The 24,528-nt window shown below is 25.1% G+C and overlaps 1 protein-coding gene across 1 annotated transcript in view; it reads right to left on the bottom strand.

Annotated features, from left to right (window-relative positions):
- LOC113382934 (protein obstructor-E) overlaps nucleotides 1-23,569 on the bottom strand; it is a 35,609-nt gene extending 12,040 nt beyond the window's left edge. Inside the window, exon 1 of the mRNA XM_026621187.1 lies at nucleotides 23,437-23,569. Within this exon, the coding sequence (XP_026476972.1) occupies nucleotides 23,437-23,479 (43 nt within the window). The 5' untranslated portion in view covers nucleotides 23,480-23,569. The remainder of the gene's footprint in view (nucleotides 1-23,436) is intronic.
- Nucleotides 23,570-24,528: the final 959 nt, after the last annotated feature.

Raw genomic sequence — 24,528 nt, 5'->3', positions numbered from 1 at the left:
CATGACGACAGGAAAAAATATTATGCAGACTAAAAGCAAAATGCATTGAGATGGAGATAGATGATACACATTTATTAAAAATAATGGTTAAAGAGTAAAACTTATATTTTATTTAATAATCGTGATAAAAATATAGAAAAATTAAACATAGACAACGAAGTGGCTTATTATCGTAGTATTTTTTATTGAGAAACTAAAGCCGTATACAGCTTTTGTTTAAAACATTGTTTTGAATAAACAATAAAGAAACTACAAAATTATTTAAAGTATGTGATATACGAACTTAAATAAATATATATCTATATATACATATATATTCATTTATTTTAATATGTAAGTGCTTTACCTTTACCTGGTCGTGCCGACGTCTCAATAAATAATTTTCAAGGTGGAAAAAGTGTTTATCGGTCCGACGTGTGAGTGCACATGAATGAAATTTATAAGAAATAAACTTGTTTTGTAGAGTAAAATGCAACAAGAGAAATCCGATGTAAAATGAAATCAGTTCATTGCTAATGCCAATTGCCCATGATATGATATGTATACAATAATAGCCATAAATAGATATATGTATGTTTATATATATATATATATATATATATATATATATATATATATATGTTTAATTTGAATTAAAAAGTCGGGCGTTACATTGATTAAAAAAGATTGAGGGTTTTTAGAAATTTATTTAAAATCTATACGTTTCGGCTAGCATCTTAGCCTTCATTCAGTGCCAATCAATTTAACTATAAAAATTAAAACTAAATAAATAATATGTAAGAAATTTTATAGAAAAACAATAATAATAACAATAATAAAAACACTTACAATTTTGTATCCTAATGTAACATATAAAAACATTATTAATCCATGGTATGAGTATGTGCATATTGGTAAAATATATATTTTTTAACACCACAGATGGTAAATCACAAAAATAAACATTAAAACTTAACAAGTTGTCGAAATTATATGTATTAACTATTCGGAATTTAAAATAAAAATGTTACATTTTTCTTAAAGCAGTTTTTAGCATGTGTTCAAATTTTACGGGAACTTTTAAAAAGCGATGGGATCTTGTCATTTTTTAAGAAATGTTGACACGCTATTTACGAACCACGTGTTTGTTGCGCTCAGGGCCGTGTTGTCGAATCGTTTGTTTATGACCCTGTCGTTATGCAATTGCAAAAACAACCCCTCAGAGTATCGTCTTTTAATTACGTTCTCTTCAAAACGTAAATTATTGGGTTGAAAAAATCTATATTATGGTTTAAATTATTAATATGTTCGGTTAACATAGTTTTGAATTGTTTTTTTTTTTTTTGAGTTATTTTTCAAAATCCCAAACAATTGAATGATTACACACATTAAGTATGTTATATATTATACATACATATGTAAATACTGTTTACATCATTAGTCAGTTTAACAAATAATAATAAGTTGGTCGATTTTTTCTGGAGTTTTATATAAATATAGCAGACTAAACATGTTCTAGTCCCCCTAATTTAATTCTCATTATGATTCTTTTCTTTCTGGAGATCAATGCCCTATCGAATCTGATATTTGAGACGAGACAAAATGAGAATGAAGTCGACAAATTCCTTTACAAACGCGCACATGGCCCAGCAAATATATGTATATATATGCGAGCATGTTAAGAAAGTGACTTTTGAAATTTGTTTACCGCGGGGAGACTACCTTTCACTTTCTTTCATAACAAAAACGCAAATCGAACTGAACTGAACTACGGCAGTGGCGGACGAGAGGACCATATGTAAAATTTTGATATTGAAATCCAAGGATAAAAATATAAAAAATTATTTGTAATAGAATCATTATTATTTCATATTAATGTATATAAGTACAGGGTGTCCCAGAACTTAGCGTCAAGCCGATGCGGGTTGGTAATTGAAACTATGTTGAAAATGATTAGAAATACCAATTTTTACCTTCAGATTGATTATTGTGGTTAGTTCAGTAATACCTTGAGCTTTGGTCAAACTGTAATCATTTTTCGGTTATTCTGGTTAATTTTAACTATTTTTGCTCATTTAGTCTTTGTGTTAATTTAAAATTTTTGTTAATTTTAAATTAATTAATCTATTGGAACTGTGTAGGCCGTAGTCACAAATATTGACACAATTGCTTCAAGTTTTACAGAAATAAAACTATTTGTCACTGTGATTTCTTTTTTTGAAATTGGTCGACTTGGAAGGCCCTTCTTTCTACTACAGAATGTTGGCAAGTTCCATCAAGAGTTTGAGCATTTATAATCAGGATTGTAAAATGATACAACACTTGTTGGAAAACAAAACTGTAAAAAAAATCCCAATATTTCTATTGCATTTTATTCAGTTCATTTTTTTATGGCAAATTAGGTATAAATTTTATGATAATTTTTAACATTTATTTTTATGATAATGTTAATCAACTGAAATGAAACTCTGAAAGAAATTGGAGATAAACCCCTCAAAGCCATAAAAGACTAGCATATAGTTTAAAAAAATAATATTTATTCTGACTGACTGTTTATATATATATATATATATATATATATATATGTATATGTATATATGCATACTGAAAAAAGTCGAATTTGTTATTTTTCCATAGTATTTTTCAATAATAATAAATTATTCAACATTTTTGCTAAAATTCTGCTCTTTTATCTTACACCTGAGTCTGATTTAAATTTAAATAACAAAAAAATGAGAGTGAGATTAATTTTAGTGATCTCATATTTATTTTATTTAGGAAACAGAAGTCATCTGTTATTTTAAAACTATAATAAAAAAAATGATTTCAGACGTAAATCATTTATGTAAATCATAGGTTCTCAAACTATTTTGTTTCGTGAACTCCTTGGATTTTGCCTGGATCCCTGATTTATCCGTTATTGTTTTTCTATAAATCCATAGAAATATACAATATATTTCTACTTTCTTTGATCATCCATAAATATTTTGTATGACTTTATTATAGGTAGTCTAGTATAAGTAAATATATCTTAAATGGTCTGTTGTGCTTGTGACCCACTACCGTGAACCCCAAATTTTTTTTGCAGACGTGGACCCCTTGAAAGTTGTCATGGATCCCTGGGGGGTTTATATGGATCATTTTGCGAATAACAAAATTACTTTGTAAATTGCTTTGAATTTTTAGAATATTTATAATAAGTGACCATAGTTTTTCCAGATGCTACTTTTGTATTTTATTTCATACTTTTTGAAGCAAGAGTCACATTTTTTTATACTGCAATTCGAATCGAGACGAATTATAGAAAAGATAACAAAATTTATAAAGAAAATATTAGATAATATTGCTATGCCTAAATATAGAATATTTGACAATATTTTCTATCTTAAACATTACTGCTATTACTATAATAGTTCTATATTATAGTAATTAAATATTATACTACATATATTTATTGTAATTCTTTACTTAAGGGTTATGATTGATGACACTGAAAATATTTATGCTATTTGTAAGTTTTCTATTACTAAATCGTATTTCTATAGAGACTTATCTATGATATAATAGTTATATATTATAGTAATTCAATATTATAAAAGATTTTTTTTCTTAAGGGTTTTGATATAAAACACTGATGATATTGCCAATACTTGTGCTATTTGTAAGTTTTCTGTTTCTAAATCGTATTTCTGTAGAGACTGATCTATGACTAGTGTATTGAAATATATGGGCATCAAAAGCTTGCCAAAGAATGCATGCGGAATTTGTTATTTGTTTTTGTGCAACAAGTGATAAATTTAATACTCATTTGAAATTCAAAATGAAACACAAAGTGCATAATAAAATAGAAACTGACGATGATCTTTTTATCATCATCCATTTACTATAAATCTATACCCACCAAGATTGACCGGTGTAACAAATCATAGTTTTGAAAAATAATATGGTTGTGAATGTATTCAATTCATTTTTATTCACTTTAGAGAATGTTATGAATTGTAACAATTTATTGAGACACGTAACTGAATTCCATTCCAAATTCTCTTTCTATCAGACATTCCAAGATGTCTTGAGGTTGGATAAATAGAATTGTAACAAATGTATTTGTAATATATATATATATATATATATATTTATATATATATATATATATATATATATATATATATATATATATGTTAATATTGTTAAACATTATTTATTATACTTTTTCTCTAGATTGTGTGAAGGTGAAAACGTCTATTGTTCATATAATTGTCGAGGCGTTTGTCTCTCTTGTTATGCATAAATTTTAGATTCATCCATTGTTATGATTTACATGACATAAATGACATTTGTAAAATAAATTGTCACGATTTTAATTAAATAACACCAGGAATAGAAACGTTCACAGAGATGTAAGGATTAATGAACCAATATTTTCAAAGTTAGGGGGCATTCATTAATCACGTGGTCGATTTTTTAAGAATTTTGGGACTACCCCACCAAACATTACGTGAATTTTTAGTTACAAGAGAAATTGTAAAATTTTAGATTTTTTTAAATTGTTTAGATTTTTTTTCAAAAAGTCAGATCAAAATTACATAATTTTTGCTATACTTCTCCCTTCCCACGTGATATTTCGTGATTTTTTTCAAACCTTCAGCCCCTCCGAAAAACCTCACGTGATTAATGGACGCCCCTTCATAAAATAAAATAAATGCAACAGAGATATAAATTTTCAAGTGAGATGTAAGGTCAAATACTGAAAAATCACCAGTTCAAAAAATATTAAAAAATATAACATATGTTGTAGTTTTGGGAACAAATTCTCTAATTATATTTATGTAAAAAGCCCAGTATTTTTTATTTGATGTTCTGCTAGATTTAATAATTATACCTTAAAAACTATTTTAATTTAATATGACAATTATCATTTTTATGTCTGAATTATATCTTCTTTCAAAATGCACATCCTCTCTATTAACAAATATTTATTCCAATTTTTTTCGAATCGAAATTCCAATGAAATCGAACGTGACCCAGTAACGGGTTTTGATATTTGGAAACAGGTTGTGTAATAAATCTAACATCATTTTTTGTTTTTTTCTATTCTTATGAATTTAATTATTATTCAAAATTATGCACATGTGGACGAAATATACCATACATTCGTAGAATTTATGATTTTATAGATCTTGGTTGATTTTATAGGTGTGTAACTTTTATTAATTTATTGACACTATCGCACGTAGTAGTTTATTCATATATGCGGAATTAATTTTGAATTAATGGACTAAATCTATAAATATGGGAAAATATATTATTGTTATGCACATTGATCTAAGAGATTTATTCGCCAAAATTTGTGATATAAATCATTTTATCAGTCAATTTTGCCTTATGGCTTTGTTATTCACCTAGACGAAGACGTTTAATAATAGCAAATTAACCTGATATTTTCAAAAAAATCTTTTAATAGTGCTGTTAAATGATCTTATATTTTGAAATAGTATTTCGGAGAAACACTTTTGAATCGTGTATTCCTAAAATTAATTGCCAAATCCATCTAGGTTTTACCTAGACTGTTACACTTGAATATATATTTTATAAATTATTATTTCTATTAAATATATTTATATATACATATATATATATATATATATATATATATATATATATATATATATTCTATAATGATTTTTTATTCCAGGGTATGTAAACCATGATGGCGCCTAGATATTTAAAATATCCGAAAATATCTCATTATATTGAAACCAAATAGAGGCTAATTATCAAGGTAATTGTCTTAATCTTATTAATTTATTAATGCATGGGATTTTTTTTTTCATACCTAATTTTGGACATAATTTTAATAGTATAGCTAGTTTTTATTTCTGGCACTGTACTATTATGGTATGTATATACGTAAATATATGTATGGTATGTATATTAATCCAAAGGATTTTTTTAATAATCAGTACATATGTTTAAATATGTATAATAAACACGTTAAATGTCTTTGTAAACTTTTTGTACATGAGTTTCTGTGAAAGAATCGCCAAGTAATAATGACTTTTTCTAAATATCCTATCAAAGTCTTACTGCAAAATAATTTTTTTCATAGAAAATACTTATATTCTGGAATCATGACAAAAAATATAATTACTATTTTATAAATATTCAATCAAAATTCATAACCATCTTATAAAACTATGGACTTATTTTTAATGACTTTGGGAAAGCTTCTCATTCTTTAACATTCTTTAGTAGACAATTAATGATTTTTTAACTGAAGATTACTTGTATTATATCATAAGACAAATTGTTCTTTTATCTGAGATCATGAATATGAAATTATTATTTGTTAAATTATGAATTTTCTTCATTTGCTTTCTAAGAGCTTTTTGTAATATGAAGTCTTGATTCTTCACAAAGTTGTTATGGAAAGATTGATTGATTGATAAATTTCAAATTGAAGCTTGATTGGAGCCAGACATAAGCTGGACAAGAGCCTGAAATTATATCTATTGTTATTGATTACGGCTTGCTTATGAATAAATAAACAAAAATTTTAATTTTTATGGACTAAATCAATCATGATACAAAATCATCCAAAATCAGTACAAAAGTTATTATATTCATTATGTTATAGAACAATTTATTTTAAATCGATCTTATAATTTTATGGGTTGAATCAATCATAATACAAAATTATCCAAAATTAGTAAAAATTTAGTTCACACAAAAATATGATTCTTGTACTACTTCTGTGTGATAATTTATTTTAAACTTATATTATTAAAGTAATAATAAATATTTCTAATATTTATAAAGATCAATAGATTACATGAGGCAAGTGGTGAAAAAATTCATATAAAATATAAAAATCAATAATATCTTATATGAGATTCATGATCTAGCTAAACAATTGGTGATTTTAGAGAATAAATTACTTAATAACAGGGAAAAATATATAGGGAAAAAAAGATTCATATATGAATTTCTTATGCATATAGCTGAATGTAATATAATATGTATTACGTTCATGTGTAATCAATTACAATTTATATATATATATATATATATATATATATATATATCTATATTGCTATGAAGTTTTATAATCCCATTTGAACTTTAACATTATTATGAAATATCATTATGCAACGTGACAAACTTGTAACTTGTTTTGTGCACGCATATCTGAGAGTACAAATGTCTGAATAAATATAAATATATATATATATATATATATATATACATATGTGTGTATGTATGTATTCATATGGCGCTAAACTTTTGCCAATTTCACTTATTATTAGTAATGCACATAACTTGAATGAAATTTCTTCACTTTGGATTTCTTAGTAGTAGAAGTGTTTATATTCAAGAAGTTGCTCACCTACAAATAATGTTGTCTACCGAAAAAGATGTGGGACAATGAACTTTAATTATTTAACAATATATACAAATGTATATATATATATATATATATATATACATAGATATCTTCTTCTATTTCATTGCTAAATATACCAAAGCATTGAAGCATTGAAAAGCATTTATAAAGGCGAATCGAATTTTGAAATATTAGTTAAATATAAGTATCGTTAGCATAGTTGACTAAAACTTTATAATATTTGTTGCGAACAACATTTGCTAATTATTAAAAATTAAAATGAAGAATTAATACTACTCTAATTGACTTTGATATACTTGGGACCAATATCAATCGCTTTTGATAAATGTTTGATAACTGTGTTAATAATAGTAACATTGGCTTTATAGAAGCATTATGCGATTAACAGATTGATTTTTGGATTGTCGAGTAAATATTAATAGCGTTAGCAAGTTTGGTTAGAAACCAATTAATTATTTCTAAATTTTAAAATGAAAACTTAATCCACAATCAGCAACATCAGTTCATAATTAATGTTTGGGACCAAAATGAATTTTTGACAAATATTCAATAATTGTATTAATGCCATTAACGTGAAGCAATATTGGTGCTATACGAGTATAGTTATATTCAGTTTAAATATTTTGGTATGAAGTTAGTGGCGATAACCATATTTAAATTATCAAATGTTTTGTTAATGGTTTATTACATGAATGTTCGAGCTGGTACAAGATTAGACTAAATATTATGATTTATGGATAAATTTTGGAATGATGACCAAATATATTGACAAATGACTTTAACCTTACTTATTGTGAAAGACTTGGATGGATATTGAAATAGATGGATGGTTAGAAGCCAACATACTGCAACTTTAGTTATATTTAGTAACTATGTTCAAATAATGATATATATTGAAGTGATTACAGAATATATTGACAAATATTTTCAATCTTCAATATTTTCAAAAAGGTATTAAAATATTGAAACAATATTAGATTTTTATATTTGCTTTGTTTTAACAACAGCCAGAAGTTAAGAATTCTAAGCTAAATCTCACCTACGAGATTTTTTGGATCCGACCCAGTGGTTATTGTATCTATTGATGTAATTTATATCAGAAGGCAATCTAATGATTGTCCTATCAATTTTCCTAGAAACATAGCTTGTAACCTTTTTTCTAATAGCAACGATATATTTTCAAGCGCTGTTTTTGAATTTTATTGAAAATGGATACTGCTTTCTTCTTGGTGCAGGTTGTTTTCATAAGATATAACGAAAACTTCATAGTTTTATTTGTTAATATTCAAACTTGATCCAATATTAGTCTTCAACTCATTTTGATCAAATTCTGTCTTACAACTATATAGTTCTAAAGCAACCTAGATTGATTTATAAAGTGAGTTTGCTTATCAAGAAAATGGAAGAAATATATAGTAAAGTTTAATTTCCCTTTATCCTGGTTAAATATAAGAAACCGTAAGTCGATTACATCGATATTTCTCAGTATTGGCAACAATTCCCGATCATGCATAAGCTTTTATATGAATTAAAATGCAGATCTAGTGAAAGTGACAAGAACCACCAACACTGTCGCGAATTTAATGCCATCTTAAAATATTCAACGTGACTTAACAACGAACGACGCATACAAAACCATTCAAATAAATGTATATATAATGATTTGAAAACATAATTCAATACTTGAACATACACGAGTGCTTGTTGTAATACACAAATAATAATTTTTAAACATGAAAAGAAAACACATTTCACTTATTTACTGTTTTCTAATAGTCGTGAAGTAGAGGTAGAGCACTATGTTGAGGATCCAGAACAACTCTTGGGATTGACTTTAAATTTGTAATATAAATTACAATATGTTTTATTTGGACATTTAGTAATTACATTGATGGCTTTAATTATAGTGATTTTTAAAGGGCTACCCTCCAGTGGTCTTTTATTTAGATCAGACTTGTCTCAATATATGTCCCACTAAAACTTCTTACTAGTTGCTAATATTTATTTGGTGAAAATTCTTCACCAACCTACACAAATAAATATTAATTAAAATCGAGATTACTCAGATAAAAGTAATAATATTAAATGAGCAAGCTTCTGATTAATATTATTATTAATTATTTATACTTTATTAATATTAATATTAATCTAAATTTGTAACTAATTTCTAAGTTGGTTTCTATTCTTGGATTCTTTCGGATCTGTCTTTGCATTAAGAAATTAATATCAGTTAAAATCTTAACAAAACTTAAAATAAATTAAATTAAAGTAGTAATAACTAAACTTTACTAATAAAACTGTATAATTTATTATAAAAGATGATAATGGAAATCCATTATTCTAATGTCTTAACTTTGATCTTTCGAAATTTTTGACCTAAGAAGCTAGTTGACCTTATGAACTTCCGTAGCATATATTTTATCCGAGGTTGGCAAATTTATGACATTTTAATATGATATTTTGATTCTTAAATATGTCAATAATCTTGATGGCTTTGATATTTTAAAAGCATGACGAAATAGAAAAAATAGTACCATTGAAAATGATAATTTGTCACATTTCTGATCACTACTTTTATCAAGATTGTATTATTCTGAGGTTTGAATACCTTGATAATACTTCTAATGGTAATAATGGTAATTGTTACATATCACTTTATTTTAATATATCAATATATCTCGGTTCAGGAAGGAATAGTGTGAGAGATTTTGCATTACCATTTCACACCGCAGTGCCCGAAATCGGGATAATTTCAAGTAAAAACAGTATTTTTAAGTGATAATAGACATCGCTACTGCACGATATCAAATATGTCTGTTTTTATATTGTCTGTTTTTTTCTTGCTAGGCCTTTAGGATGTTCAATCAGTCTGTTTTTATACCTTTGTCTATGCATCAAGGGCTCAGTGAAATAGAAATTGATTTAGTATTCTATGATTAAGTGGAACATCACATTTAGAACTTATATGAAAGAACTTATATGAACACTGAACAATTTTGAAACAAAAATCAATGATGATCCTGGAGGAAAAATGGTAGAAGGATCAGCAAAAATTAAGAAGAACACAACTGAGACAGAAATATATTGAAAAACGATATTGATAGTATATTTTTACTCATTATGAGATTCAAAATAGGCTACCAGGATTTTTCAAATTCTTCTGTTAAGTATGAGTTTATTCGTACAACTGTTTTGTTACATTATTGGTACATTCATGTCAGCCTGTTTGTATATTCCTGACTCTAGCTGAGTACCTTATTAAAATATAATTGAACTCAGAATTTTATGTGACAGAAAGAAGAATCAGTAAATACTTAAAATTTTATAATTTTGCTCCAATATCCGATTAAATTATCCTCTTCTCGAGTTTTATACAATATCATGACGTCTGTCTCCATCGTGCAGAAATTTCATTGCAAATACAGTTGTCTCCCATTCCGCTTGTAATAATTATGTGTCGTTAATTTGAAATTAACAATACACAATCTCTTTCAAGGGTATACAGAAAATGTTGATTTTCCTTTCACTTTATTTATTTTACGTATTTTTTATGATAAAGACCCTTAGAAGGCAAGGAATCTATATGAGCATTTGCAAGCTGACACACATATACATGGAGGAGACTCCGGTAAAAACACTTTCATTCCTTTCGAAAGGTCGAACGCTCAATTATTCGATAAACAATTGCTCAGATGGAATGCTACGTTGCATCGCAAAAAATATAATAGAACTTTCATCGAAAAAAAGAAATAGAAATATATTCGGATAAAGATGTTTTAAAGTTGAACGTCATATTTGATGTAGAGATCACCTACAAAATTTGATCACCTTGTTTTTACTTGCTTGTTCTTCCAACTTCTAATTCTATTCAACGATTCAAGATATTAAGTTCTACTTGATATCAATCCAACAAATTCTACATCAGTGCCAGGATTCGAACCGAGGACCCTAGTCACAAACTGAGCTATTCCCGTCACTTGATCTATTGTTGATCAGCATTCATGTGATTATTAGAGAAATATAACAAATACCACAATGTTGCTAGATATGAATCCAGAAGGAGCAGAAGGATCAGAACGAATGAGAATTGTAAAATTTGACTATTTGAGGTTTCATATTATAATAATTTTATTGTAAAATTATGTCACTCTATAGAATCGTAATATAAAATTTTTAATTGACGATTCTATAGAGTGTTCAAAAGTTCAAAATATAATTATTTTCCTGGAGAGAGTTCATTAATTTAATTAGATATAAAATATTTTATTACTCACTATAAATTACAGAAAGGTTTTCTAAATTTCATCAAGACAAATCCAATACAAAATAGTAATAATATTATACAAAAGTTGAAATATATTAGGAAAAAATACCTATAAATAGAGATCGATAGTTTGCATTTATAGTTACTATATATAAAGAAGGGCGGGGTACAAAGGTCTAATTAGACTTTGAGAAATTATTTCCAGTTAATTCCTTAATTTAAAAATGTGTTTTTTTACTATTTTTTTAAATTTGTCATCTGTCCCTTTTTGTTCCATAAGCGTTGTTTGCCAGGGGGCAAATAGATGTATCTTATTCTTCAATATCTTATTTTCAATATCATTATTCAATATCTTATTTTTAATTTTAAAGGGATTTTACAAATTACAAATTTAGCTACATTATTCAAACAATGCAAAACATAATCTTCATGGGTACATATTTACAGAAATAACACTGTTTATAACCATGATTTGGTATTTCGTCATCAGAGTTGGAACAACTAGTTATTTAATTTATCTCTTTACTATTTTCTATTGTTTTTACCTTTGCCAGGGTATAGCTTAAGTTGGGCCTTTTTACCTCTCCCACATGCATGCTTTCATAGAGGTTATTTAAAAAAACTGTTGGATCTAACTTAAAATAATAGAAGCAAAGATCTGAATTGAATTTGAAAATTCTAAAAATTATCTTGTAAAAAGATTCTTATTAATTCTCTACATAATACCATGTTTCTTGACGGACATGAAGATAGAATACAGTATTTGAAATTTACAATAAATTAATATTGTTTTAAAAACAGTTTGTTAATTGGTTTAAATTAATTTTGCAGTAGCAATCGCACTTTGATTACACTTTTATTAATTCTCCTTGCTAATATTAAATTTAATGGTTATGTGAAATATGATGATAAATACCTTAAAATTTTAAGAAACTGATTTATATAAAGCAGTAATCTAAATTATTATGACAATGTAGTCATCTTCCACTCTTAAATTCCTATTTTTAATCGATTTCATAACTTAATTCCATATATTTGTGTACATATATGTATATATACCTATAACTCTATATATGTATATATACCTATACTCCTTTCTCTTCCATTCGCCAGTATTTTTCGGATAATTACATTCTGAAATTTTATTACCGATAAACGCGCGATTTGTTTCTGTTTTCGTAATGCAAAAATAACTAAAAGTGAATTAATTGGTATTTCGTGATATTCGATTCATAATAAAAAATTTCACTGTCTTCAGTATCAAAAACTTCCTCATAATAATGTATCTGCTCGTGGGTGGTACTAACGAAAAAAAATTACAGATAATAGAATGAAATAGTTCTATTATTTAGTTATTTCATTTAGTAATTATGTTATTCTATCTAGTTGTGTCATTCAGTTATTTCAGTGAATATCAGTTCAACCATTTTTACTTTACAGAAATAATTACAAGTTTTAGAGATGTGATTCCTCACCTAGACCTTTTCTTAACTTCTAGGGCTACAGTATAATATATTATATCATTGAACTTTTCTAAATTTTCCAACTTATATAATAAAACATCGAGCTTTAAAATTTTTATAATATTTTAAAAAAATATGTATATATTATTATTATTTTCAATATATTTATTCCTAGCTTGAGTTTCAGCTCATAATTGTGTTTTTTTTTCAAAATTACACAAAGTCCATACGAATGCTGCTAAATAATATATCAGAGATGATTTACAACTTGCAACTGAATTTGGAAATTATTTTTATTATAATGAAGTACTAATTAAACTGGAAGTTTCATACATATTCTATAGAAAACATGGTTCATTAAAATGTTAAATTAAAAATGTAAAGTTTCTACGTGAGTTTGAAATAATATCTCATCTTTCCCACAACCTCTGGATTAGTACGAATTTTTCAGGACTAAGACTGGCTAAATCGGTTCAGCCGTTTTAGAGCCTTATGATACCTAATACCGAGCTCAATTTATATATACAAGATATGCATATATTGGTTATATAATTTTGTAATGAAATAACTTTTACTCTCAATATAAACCGCGTTTTATTAATTGTATATAAGTATATAAATATTTAAACTTGAATAGTTAATTGCAGAATCCTAAAGCATATGTGGAGATATATGCCAAAGGCAAAATGTTTGCAATTAGAGAAACTTGTGGTTTTAGATGCAAACTAATGTAGGACATATGAATATATATATATATATATATATATATATTTATATGTATGTATGTATGTATGTATATATAAATTTATATAGGAAGAGATTTCATTTAACAGGCCATTAGAGATAATTTGCTGTTCAATCGAGCATGTACCTTCATCATATTTGTCATTTCTATTATCTTATGTAATAGGAAATTTTAAATTGTGGTTTTCATATTTGCTATGACTTCATATAGTAATGTAATACTTACATTCTTGTATGAAGATATTTTAGAGATGATATTTCTAAATAGAAAATCAATCTTATAAATATTTTCACAAGCAAAGTTATTTTAAATTAACACTCTAGGAGGTTCTTGTGGTTTAATTACTTATTTGGGTAATGTAATATGCAATTGTAGTTAATTATTACAATCATACACACACACACATATATATATATATATATATATACATATATATAAATACATGTGTTTGTTAGGAGACCAATTAGGACGAAAGTTTATTTAATAGTGGGAACTAGGAAAATCTAGAGCCTCCCCCCATCATCTATCAAACGATCTCTAGTCTGGTATGCATAAATGCATTTGCCTTCTCTATACAAAAACATGTGTTTTTTGTTATTTTTAAATTTCTGAACTAAAGTCTCCTTAATTCCCTAAAAAACCATTCACTTCATTTTTTAATTATTTTAATCAACGTTTCGGTAATTTAAGAGAAGCTTCCTTCTCAAGATGCTCATGATGTTGGAAACAAAATATGGTTTCAACATAATATTTTTTCAATTATTCTTATTATAATCAGCTTATTTAACATCCATCTACTTTCCTTATGTTGTTAATTTAAATAAAATATTTTATCCGATAATAATCTTAATTACGTTCAGATAAAATGCCTTTGTTTTAAAAGAAAGTATGAATAAAATGATCGTTACTTTCGAGTTGAGAAACTTGAGTGACAAGAAACTACTTTTATTTGTAATCTGATATAATTTGTCAATCAATCGGACTAAGAAATATTTTAAATAAAATAAAAGTTTAACATAAAATAAAAGTTTGAATTTAGGTCAAATTATTTTATAGTGGTAGGGTAGATAGGTCCAACATCGTTATTCCAAAAACAAAAAAAAAATATAATATTTTAACTATACTTTTTCAAAGTAGGGGGCAAAAGATGTGTCACCACCAATTACCTTAATTTTTACGACATGGCAAAAAACAAACATTCATATATCAAAATTCATAACAAAAAGATTTTTTTTATCTAGTAGTTTTTTGGTTTTGAGTTCTTTTTTTTAGTTTATGATACCTGAATATCATTTTGAAATATATGTTATTTAATTGATTTATAGGACGTATTGATGTCTTATATATAAAATTGTTCTGTACAGATGTATGAATGGTAACTCCTCATACACGGTTATTCGAATTTTGATAAATCTTTTTGAAGTTAGTTAAAGAAAATTTTAAGGATTTAAATGATTATCAAAATAAAGTAATGCTGTAGAAATAAATGAAAAAATAGCAAAAGACAACATATCATTGTTTGACATTGAAAACATTTTGATAGAACTGCCAGAAATGTAATTTCATTCAAATTTTGATTATTGATATTTATATATATATATATATATATATATACATATATATATCCATTTATTTCTATTATAAGTGAGACGACCTTGATCTGTATTAAAGTGACCGTGCATTGATACCAAGTTTTTACCGCTTTCTAACCAGCCGTGGAGAAAATTCTGCATTATATGTATATATGTATGAGAATGTTATAATAATGCATATCCACGTTTGCAAATATAATTAGAGATGCATTTAAACACTTCTAATTATATATTCGAAAAGATTAAAATAGAGAAAATTACAATAGATAATGCATACGAGGTGATGACAAGCGATAGTTCATTTACAGCTAAGTAGATGGGTTGGAGAATATCATTTTTAGAACACTCTTATATGACTCGCATTATATTCATTCTTCTATTTTTTCATTTGTTTTCAATTGGTTTGCTGATATACATATATGTCTTCTATAAACATTTCAAAAGCATTTACACTATTCAGTTTACATTTGTACTAACAATTTATGTATATTTGCAAGAAATGTAAACAAAAATTGATTAGAATGAAATTTATGGACGAGGTATGATTTGTATTAAAAGAGTGTTTCAAATTAATGATATTTTTAGAGAACATAGTTGTGATTTAACACTAGAAGAAAAAGCAATAATAAAACAAGATTCAGCAAGTCTTCTACGGTTTAAAGTTTTTTTTAACTAAATTTATGAACGAGATATGATTTATATTAAAAGAGTGTTTCTTTGTTTTTGTTTTGGTTTTATTATTTGTTTTCAATTGGTTTGCTGATATACATATATGTCTTCTATAAACATTTCAAAAGCATTTACACTATTCAGTTTACATTTGTACTAACAATTTATGTATATTTGCAAGAAATGTAAACAAAAATTGATTAGAATGAAATTTATGGACGAGGTATGATTTGTATTAAAAGAGTGTTTCAAATTAATGATATTTTTAGAGAACATAGTTGTGATTTAACACTAGAAGAAAAAGCAATAATAAAACAAGATTCAGCAAGTCTTCTACGGTTTAAAGTTTTTTTTAACTAAATTTATGAACGAGATATGATTTATATTAAAAGAGTGTTTCTATTTAATAATATTTTTAGTGTGAATTAACACTAGAAGAATTAACATTAATGAAACAAGACTCAGCAAATCTTCTAAGGTTTAGAGATTTTTTTAATAAAAATTTTGAACGAGGTTTAATTTCAAAATAATAATGTGTTTAGTGAACATTGTTGTGAATTCTTTTGGATTTTTCTAATTACAGATAGGCTGAAACATTTTTTAAAAAAATATATCGAGCACTCTTTCGAATATACCAACAATCAAGTATTGTTAATTGATCAAAGTTATTTTCATTTCTTCTTAGAAATAGTTTTTTCAATCATGGTGCACTTCTTCTTGAGTACAGATGAAAATTCTGTTGTTTAAATTGGATTTAATCCAAAACTTAATTTTTATATTTCATATTAATCAATTCAGTTACTATATACTAGAAACAATTATAATTAAGTAATATTTATTGTTTAATATTCTTCTTGACTCTTCGTGGTAATACTCTTTTTTTCACCATCTCAAGCTTTTCTCTATGTGTGCAAATACTTATATTATCTAAATTAGATTCAACCCAATATTTGATATTTATATGGCTTATTCAATCCAAAATTTTTTATTTATATGGCTTATTAAATAATTCACTTACTTTGTATCAGAATCAATTTTTCAATTAAACTTTTTTCTTCTCTACATTATTATAAATGGTGTTTTGCTTTGAAGATCGAATTGAAAGTAAGTTCTTTGAACAGAAAATAACTTGATTGTTGAAGTGATCGTAAAATAAGTAGAATCCATTTGAATTGAATGGAATATATATATAAATATATATATATATATTCTATATATATATACATGTATACTTTTGTGCAAATATGTTATAACAATAGAATGAGGCAAGAACAAAAGTGATTACAAATGATTAAGTAGGAAGCTAAGTATTTTCATTCAATGCAGTTTGACCTACATCAACAAAGATTATGTTTTATTTGCTCATAATAAAGATATTAAATAATTAGTTAAAAAACAATATATGAAAATGCATATGTATACACCTCCATACAAACATTCAACTTAGAATCATATAAAACATCGATCAATTTAAACAGTTAATGCTTCATCGCTTTGAATTTACACAAATTATTATTCTTGGTTGAAAATATTATTTATTATTAATTCTGCTGCATAATTCTATCAACTCATTACATTGAAGTCTTAAAATATGTCTTAATATTCACAATTAATCATATGCTTGAAATATAATTACTTACAACTTGCTTTAAGATAGGTAGTGTAATACAATGGCATTTAATCGAGAAAGTTGAATAAACTTATTTAAAATTTTAACGTTATAAGAGGTCAATGAATGGTTAAAATTTAAACAATCGTTTTAAAACATTATTTTATCAAAAAAATAATATATCTTAGCATAGAGAATATTATCAAAGAAATTTGTCAAATATGTACTGAATAAGTACAACTGATGGATCGAGAAATTTTTTTTTTTACTATAGGAATTTGATGATTAGTTTAAATTTGAACATTATTTTCAGATTTTTTTAGATCGGAAGATGGGACGCAAAAAATAGAAGTAAAGTATTAATTGATCATTAAAATAATATATAATTCAAGAATTTATAATGAATTATTTTTAGTCGACTTCTTATAAAGTAACCAAAGAAAATAATTTGGTGGATAAAATCACAAAAACAAGATTTTATTGCATCTGCTTTACCAAAAAATAGAAGTGAAATATAAATGAATTCTAGTTGATTTTGTACATGTACACATATATTATGCACAACTTTTTATGTTAATTCTCAGATCAATTAGATATGGATATGCAAAATAATTAATTTAATTATTTTTTATAAATGTAGCCGAATTCAAGAATCAGATTTGAGTCAAGCACATCATGTTTTTGTTTAATTCAGTGTCGGTTTTATTTATTTCTTATTTATTGCTTTCGAATGATTATTGATTCATACCTGGGGCATTTTGAATATAAGGAAAATTATTAGAAATATTACTTAATTTAAGAGCAAATACTATGATTGAAGAATATGGTTTTAGAAATATCTTGCTTTACATCTAGGGTTTTTTGAATATAAGGAAAATTAATAGAAATGTTACTTGATTTAAGAGCAAATCATGTTATTGAAGAGTATGGATTTAGAAATTTTTTGTTTTACACCTGGGGTATTTTGAATATAAACATACGTTATTTAATTTAAGAAATATATTTAAAGAATATATTTTTAGAAATATCTTATTTCGTGCAATAGAAAATATAAATATAATATAGTCACCAGTAGATGGTCACTTATCCTATAGATACATCAGCAGCTTCTTATTGGAATCACAATTTCCTTATTTATATTATAGTATTTCAGAATCACTTTAGAATCATCATTATAATTTAATTAATCACAGGTGAACTTTACTAAAGTATGAAATGTCTATATAATATAACGTTATATCAATTAAATAATAATTGAATAAAACAATTAAATAAGAGTAATCCTCTAACACAGAATTAGTAATCTTCTATTTAAATTTTTGTGAGGTTTGAATTAGAACTTTTCAATAGATAGGTATAGATTTATACATAGGTAAATATGTATATAATAAGATGTATATATATATATATATATATATATATATATATATATTAATTTATACATATTTACACGGCGCGTGCTCTACTTTCAACAAGGAGATCGTTTAGAAAACTGGTCTTGCATTCTACAAAGAAAATATTGTGAAATTGTATCATTCAAATTCATACTAGCAAATATTTTACACCGGATAAACTCACACACACGTATATATATATATATATATATATATATATATGTATATATATATAATCTCTCAATTTACCCCCACCTATAAATCAGAGTATGTAATAGCAATTATACCTTTTAGTGAATTTTCAATTAGTATTTTTTTAATTTAAAATTTCAAAGTACGCTTGAAATACTTATGAAGTGTATAAATGTAAAAAAATATGGTTTATTTTGACAGTTCTTAAAGAACTTTATATAAACTAAATAAACGTCGAAATAATTATTTATGAAAAATTAAATATAATATTTTTCCTATTATGTGAGGTTCTAAGCTTGAGAAATAAAGTCATAAATAATTTTAGGTATCTATGAAAAGCTAAAAATGAAAAAAACTCTGAATCGTGAGTAAATTAATGATTACAAAACTAATCATGAAAATATAAGATACATATGTAGGCGTATAAAACATTTAATTATTAACTATATTAACACATATGTATGTATGTTTGTATATGTATGTATGTATATATTTGTATTTATATATATATATATATATATATATATATATATATATATATATATATATAAATTTCTAGACACGTTTTCATAGATACAATCGAATGCCATTGTAAATGCATGTTTGAATACTACCAGACTTGCTAATTTCTTCATTTCTGAAGTTATTGCACTTTGTTTAATAAAAATCATTTTATTCTTCTATTTTCGTTGAAAGCTAAAATGTGCTATATTTTTAAAAATAGTAATATTTTTTCCATATGTGAATATATAGAAGTTTCAGGAATATGGAATGCCCCCTTTTTATATATTTTATATACTCAATGCTAATTTCATTTATAATTTTGAAGGAGTATAAAGTATAAAAATCATAAATATATTTTACTTATATTTAGTTTTATTTATTTGATTAATAATCCAATTAAATTTATATATTGTTCTAATAATTCGTGAAACCGTAAAACAACTATTATATAAAATATGAATATAAGATATAAAATCAGTTTATTGTAACATTTAGTATTAATTACTAATTGTGTTTTTAGTAATTACTTAAAATTATTTCTATTATTTATTTTGAATACACTTTCTCGGTGAATTTTACCAAACTTAATCTATACTTTAATTGGCTCAATTTAATGTAAACTTTTTGTTAAGGACTTTAATCTTTAATGCATAAATATAGGTATGACAAATATTTAATTAATATTTAATAAAATTTTCAAAGAAAAATCTGTTAACATCAAATTCATAATCCGTTCCTGTACAAAAAAATTTGACATACTGTTCACTCAAAATTATTTAGTAATATAGGTACCAAAAAATTTTGGTTTTAACAGAAAAAACTTTATGATGGAACGTAATTAGCTCCGAAACGTCGTGATTGAACATCTACAAAAAACTTACATATTTTTTTAAGAAACATAAATCTAACTAGAAATACAAATATAAAAGTAGCTTATTACAACGTTTAGTGTTAATTAGTAATTATATCTTATTATTGGCATTTTCAGTAATATGTTTGATAATTTATGTTAATAAGATATAAAATTTCCCAGATTAAAACACTTTTTAAATTGATTTATAATACATTAACCCTTCCAATTAAATGCACATTTTTTTATTATCTTCTTTAATGTTCAATAATTTTATTACATTTATCGTTCATAAAATTATTATTCATTCACGTGTAAATTATATCTGGAAATATTTTTACGATATTACGACCGATTTAGTATTATGTAAATAATTTCAAAACTTTCGCATTTCTTCGACGAGTCGTCTAAATATTTTAGTTGTCTGTATGACATTTATATAATTGCTAAACTTTTGTTAATGTTTTGTTTAAATATAGATATGGTAATTTTGTGCAAGTCGTTTTGCAATAGTCTTGCCGGTTTTGTATTTCTAGACAATTAAGTAATCGATGTAGTATTTCTAATTATAGGAAATATTTTAATACTGGGATTAGTATTTAAAATTCAGAACTATTTCTTCAAACGGTGGTAAAATTATTTTTTTATTTACAAAATATTCATGACCATTGTGTTAAACTAAACTTAATAAAAATACTTTTGTTATAAAAAATTCTGAATAGAAAATAATGCAACCGATAGTGAGTTTCTGGTTATAACAGTTTCTATTGTTTTTATATTAGTTTTTATTTTGAATTATAATTAATTAAATTATTGCTTTTAACTATGTTTCAATTAAAATTTACAATTACTGCTAATATTCATAATTAATTGTCGAGTAATATGGGTGAAAAGACAAGTATAAATACATACATTTTATCACATTTATAAATATATTGGCCATAATATTTTTGGACACTTATCTAAAAAAATTTTTAATAAATTAAATTTTATTTAATTTGTATTTTTCTGGAATTATTTGAAATGTGCAAAGAATTCTGAGTGATTAAGAAATTTTTCAAATGTGTATTAAACTTTATTAAGAAAAAATGTTATCTCCTATTTACAATGATGCTTATTAGATATTGCACGACTGAATAAATTATTTCGACAAATTTGTAATTATATATAATGAAAATTAATAATATTTTATTTTTCCAGATGCATTTTCAAATTTTTGAAAGTTTTTTCATATATCACTTATATCAACGACAAAATTGAACACTTTTATAAATATCAACTTTAGGCGTTGGTTAGTAATTAAAAACTATGAAATAGATTTCAAAAAATTTAATATAATGATTATCTGTGATTGTAATGATTTGTAAATGCAGAATTTAAAAATAGTGTATTGAAATATTTATAATTTTTTCATGTAAAATTGAGCTTTTTTATACGCTCAATTCGAAATTTAGTCAAAAACCTTTACTGCCAAATTCTAGATAAAAAATGATGTAATTACTGTAATAATTTTTACCAAATGGGGGTTTTTGGTAAGAGGGTGAAAATATGGGGTTATATGTATTTTTTAATACTTATTATTGAAAAAAATAAAAATTGAACAAAAAAAATCGGGGAGGCCAACCCTTGATTTCAATGAAAATATGCAAATTTAATTAATAATTTAAACGCAAAAAAATATCTAGGACAGTCATTCAAAGTACACTGAGCAACAAGAATTTTGTTAGAATAATATTAAACAGAATTAATTTAAATTAAATTAGCTCCAATATAGATTAAGGGTGCTATGACTTTTTATTACATAAACTTTTATATACATAAACAAAATAGTGTATCTAAAATATCAAAGTCTAATAATTTCATCATTTAATTGCAAAGTATCGATTTTTAATTAAATCCGTCTAATTAGCGAAACCAAATTATATAAAAAAATTAATAAAAGCATTGCAAACACAACCGTAAAATTGAATAAAGAAACATTATTAAAAATATTTATTAACACTTTATTTTTAACAATTAAAATTTTACTACGGTGTTCTTTTTTACGAAATATATTAGAATAATATTTTTGAAATAAATTCTTGATAATATATATTGAATTTTAAAGTTAATTTGATAAACTTTTTAATACTTTAGTTGCTTTTCTTATCAGTATTTGCAGTACTTGTAATTTAGGCCCAAACGGTGCAATCAATAAAGAAGATCAATCAGAGATTTTGCACAGAATAATTTTATTATAAATTTTTTGATTTTTTCAGCTTTTCCAAAATTTAAAAATTTGATTTTTCAAAATTTTTAATGTATTGTATTGATTGATTTAATTTGTGATGATTTTTTAATAGATTTTTTTGTTTTTCATATCAAAATATAGGATGCTTTTGTTAGGCGTGAACATACTCCCGCCTTGAAATATATGACAAAGCAATTAATATGAATCTCTAGTTAATAACTTTGAAAATTTTTGGGTATAATAAGCTGAGCTTTGAAAATGCAAATCAATTGCATCAATTGCATTTATAAGTCTACTGCCTCTCAATTTTAACTTTTAATTATATATATATATATATATATATATATATATAATTATTTTGTCCAATGTGCTTCTGAGGTATATTTCAGTAAGATCAAAATAACCCAATCACAAAAAACTATATTCCACAATCCAAATCCAAATTTTATTTTTTACCAACTAAATTCAATTAAATTAACCCACCTTATTGCAACAATTAATCAAAATAAATCACATAATTATTATTAAAAAATCGATACATACCCACTCCGAACATCGCAATGAACACTAGACACTTTTTGAACATTTTGAATTATTTAATACAAGAAGATCTACAAATTTTTATAAATGATTTTTTTTTAAATATTTATTATTTATTATTTTTTATGGCTCCACGATTCACTCAGCACTGAATCTGGTCGCGGGCGCCCGTTGGCTTTATATAGGCGAAATTTTGTTAAATTCACTCCGGTGAGAGAAGTGGGATCCGGTGCGTTTGCTAGTACGAGAATTGCTGAGGTTTCAATGTGTTAGTCCGGTTGAACATAAGACAAATCTAATGTCGTTTATATGTATTATTGGTTTACGTGAAAGTGTTTGTGATAGCACGGGTGGTATACTTTAGGTTTAGGGACTTTTATTTCAACCTCTTTTGTTACCAATTATTACTATTATTTTTTAGGACTAGCCCTCTAATTATCTGTCACCCACACCTTCTTTTTATTTATATCATATTCTATGTTTTTGCTCTTTACGACTGATTTTTTCATTCTACGCTTTACTTCTAAATCTGATCTTCATAAATTCTGATTTTGCTTTTCTTCTTCTAATTTTTTATTCAAATTCTACTCAACAAATCAAATTCTATTTAATTTTAAATTAACTATATTATTTATTTCAATAATGGGATTTGATCCTATATAGAAGTGAGCTATGCTCGCTTAATTTTAATATTAGGCGTTTAAAATTTACACACGCAAATAATGATATTATCATAATACCAACAATATTGAGATAAATATATTTTTTTATTTTATTGCCAATTGTATTTGTATTTTTCCAATTATTGCCAATTGTATAACATTAAGGTGACCATATATTTTTTAATCCGGAACGGGGGATGGAAGTTGATTTCTGAAATATTTAATGTGATTTTAAAATAACAAATACTATTTTGACAAAATTGTTTGTCACCTTTTTATGTAATGACATGTTATGATGTTAAATCTAATGTTATATGTATATATATACGTTTGTAATTCACAATGGCGGGACACATTATTATTTGTGATGTTGGTAATGGTGTTTTTCTCCCACCATCTCCATATATCCGCCATTTTTATATTTATGTTAAAA

This window comes from Ctenocephalides felis, unplaced genomic scaffold, assembly GCF_003426905.1.
Source record: "Ctenocephalides felis isolate EL2017-DRISC unplaced genomic scaffold, ASM342690v1 CF-g0.4_SCAFFOLD_03570, whole genome shotgun sequence".
NCBI lineage: Eukaryota > Metazoa > Arthropoda > Insecta > Siphonaptera > Pulicidae > Ctenocephalides > Ctenocephalides felis.
Note: the sequence above shows the minus strand (reverse complement) of the source record. Positions and strands in the feature narration are given on the sequence as shown.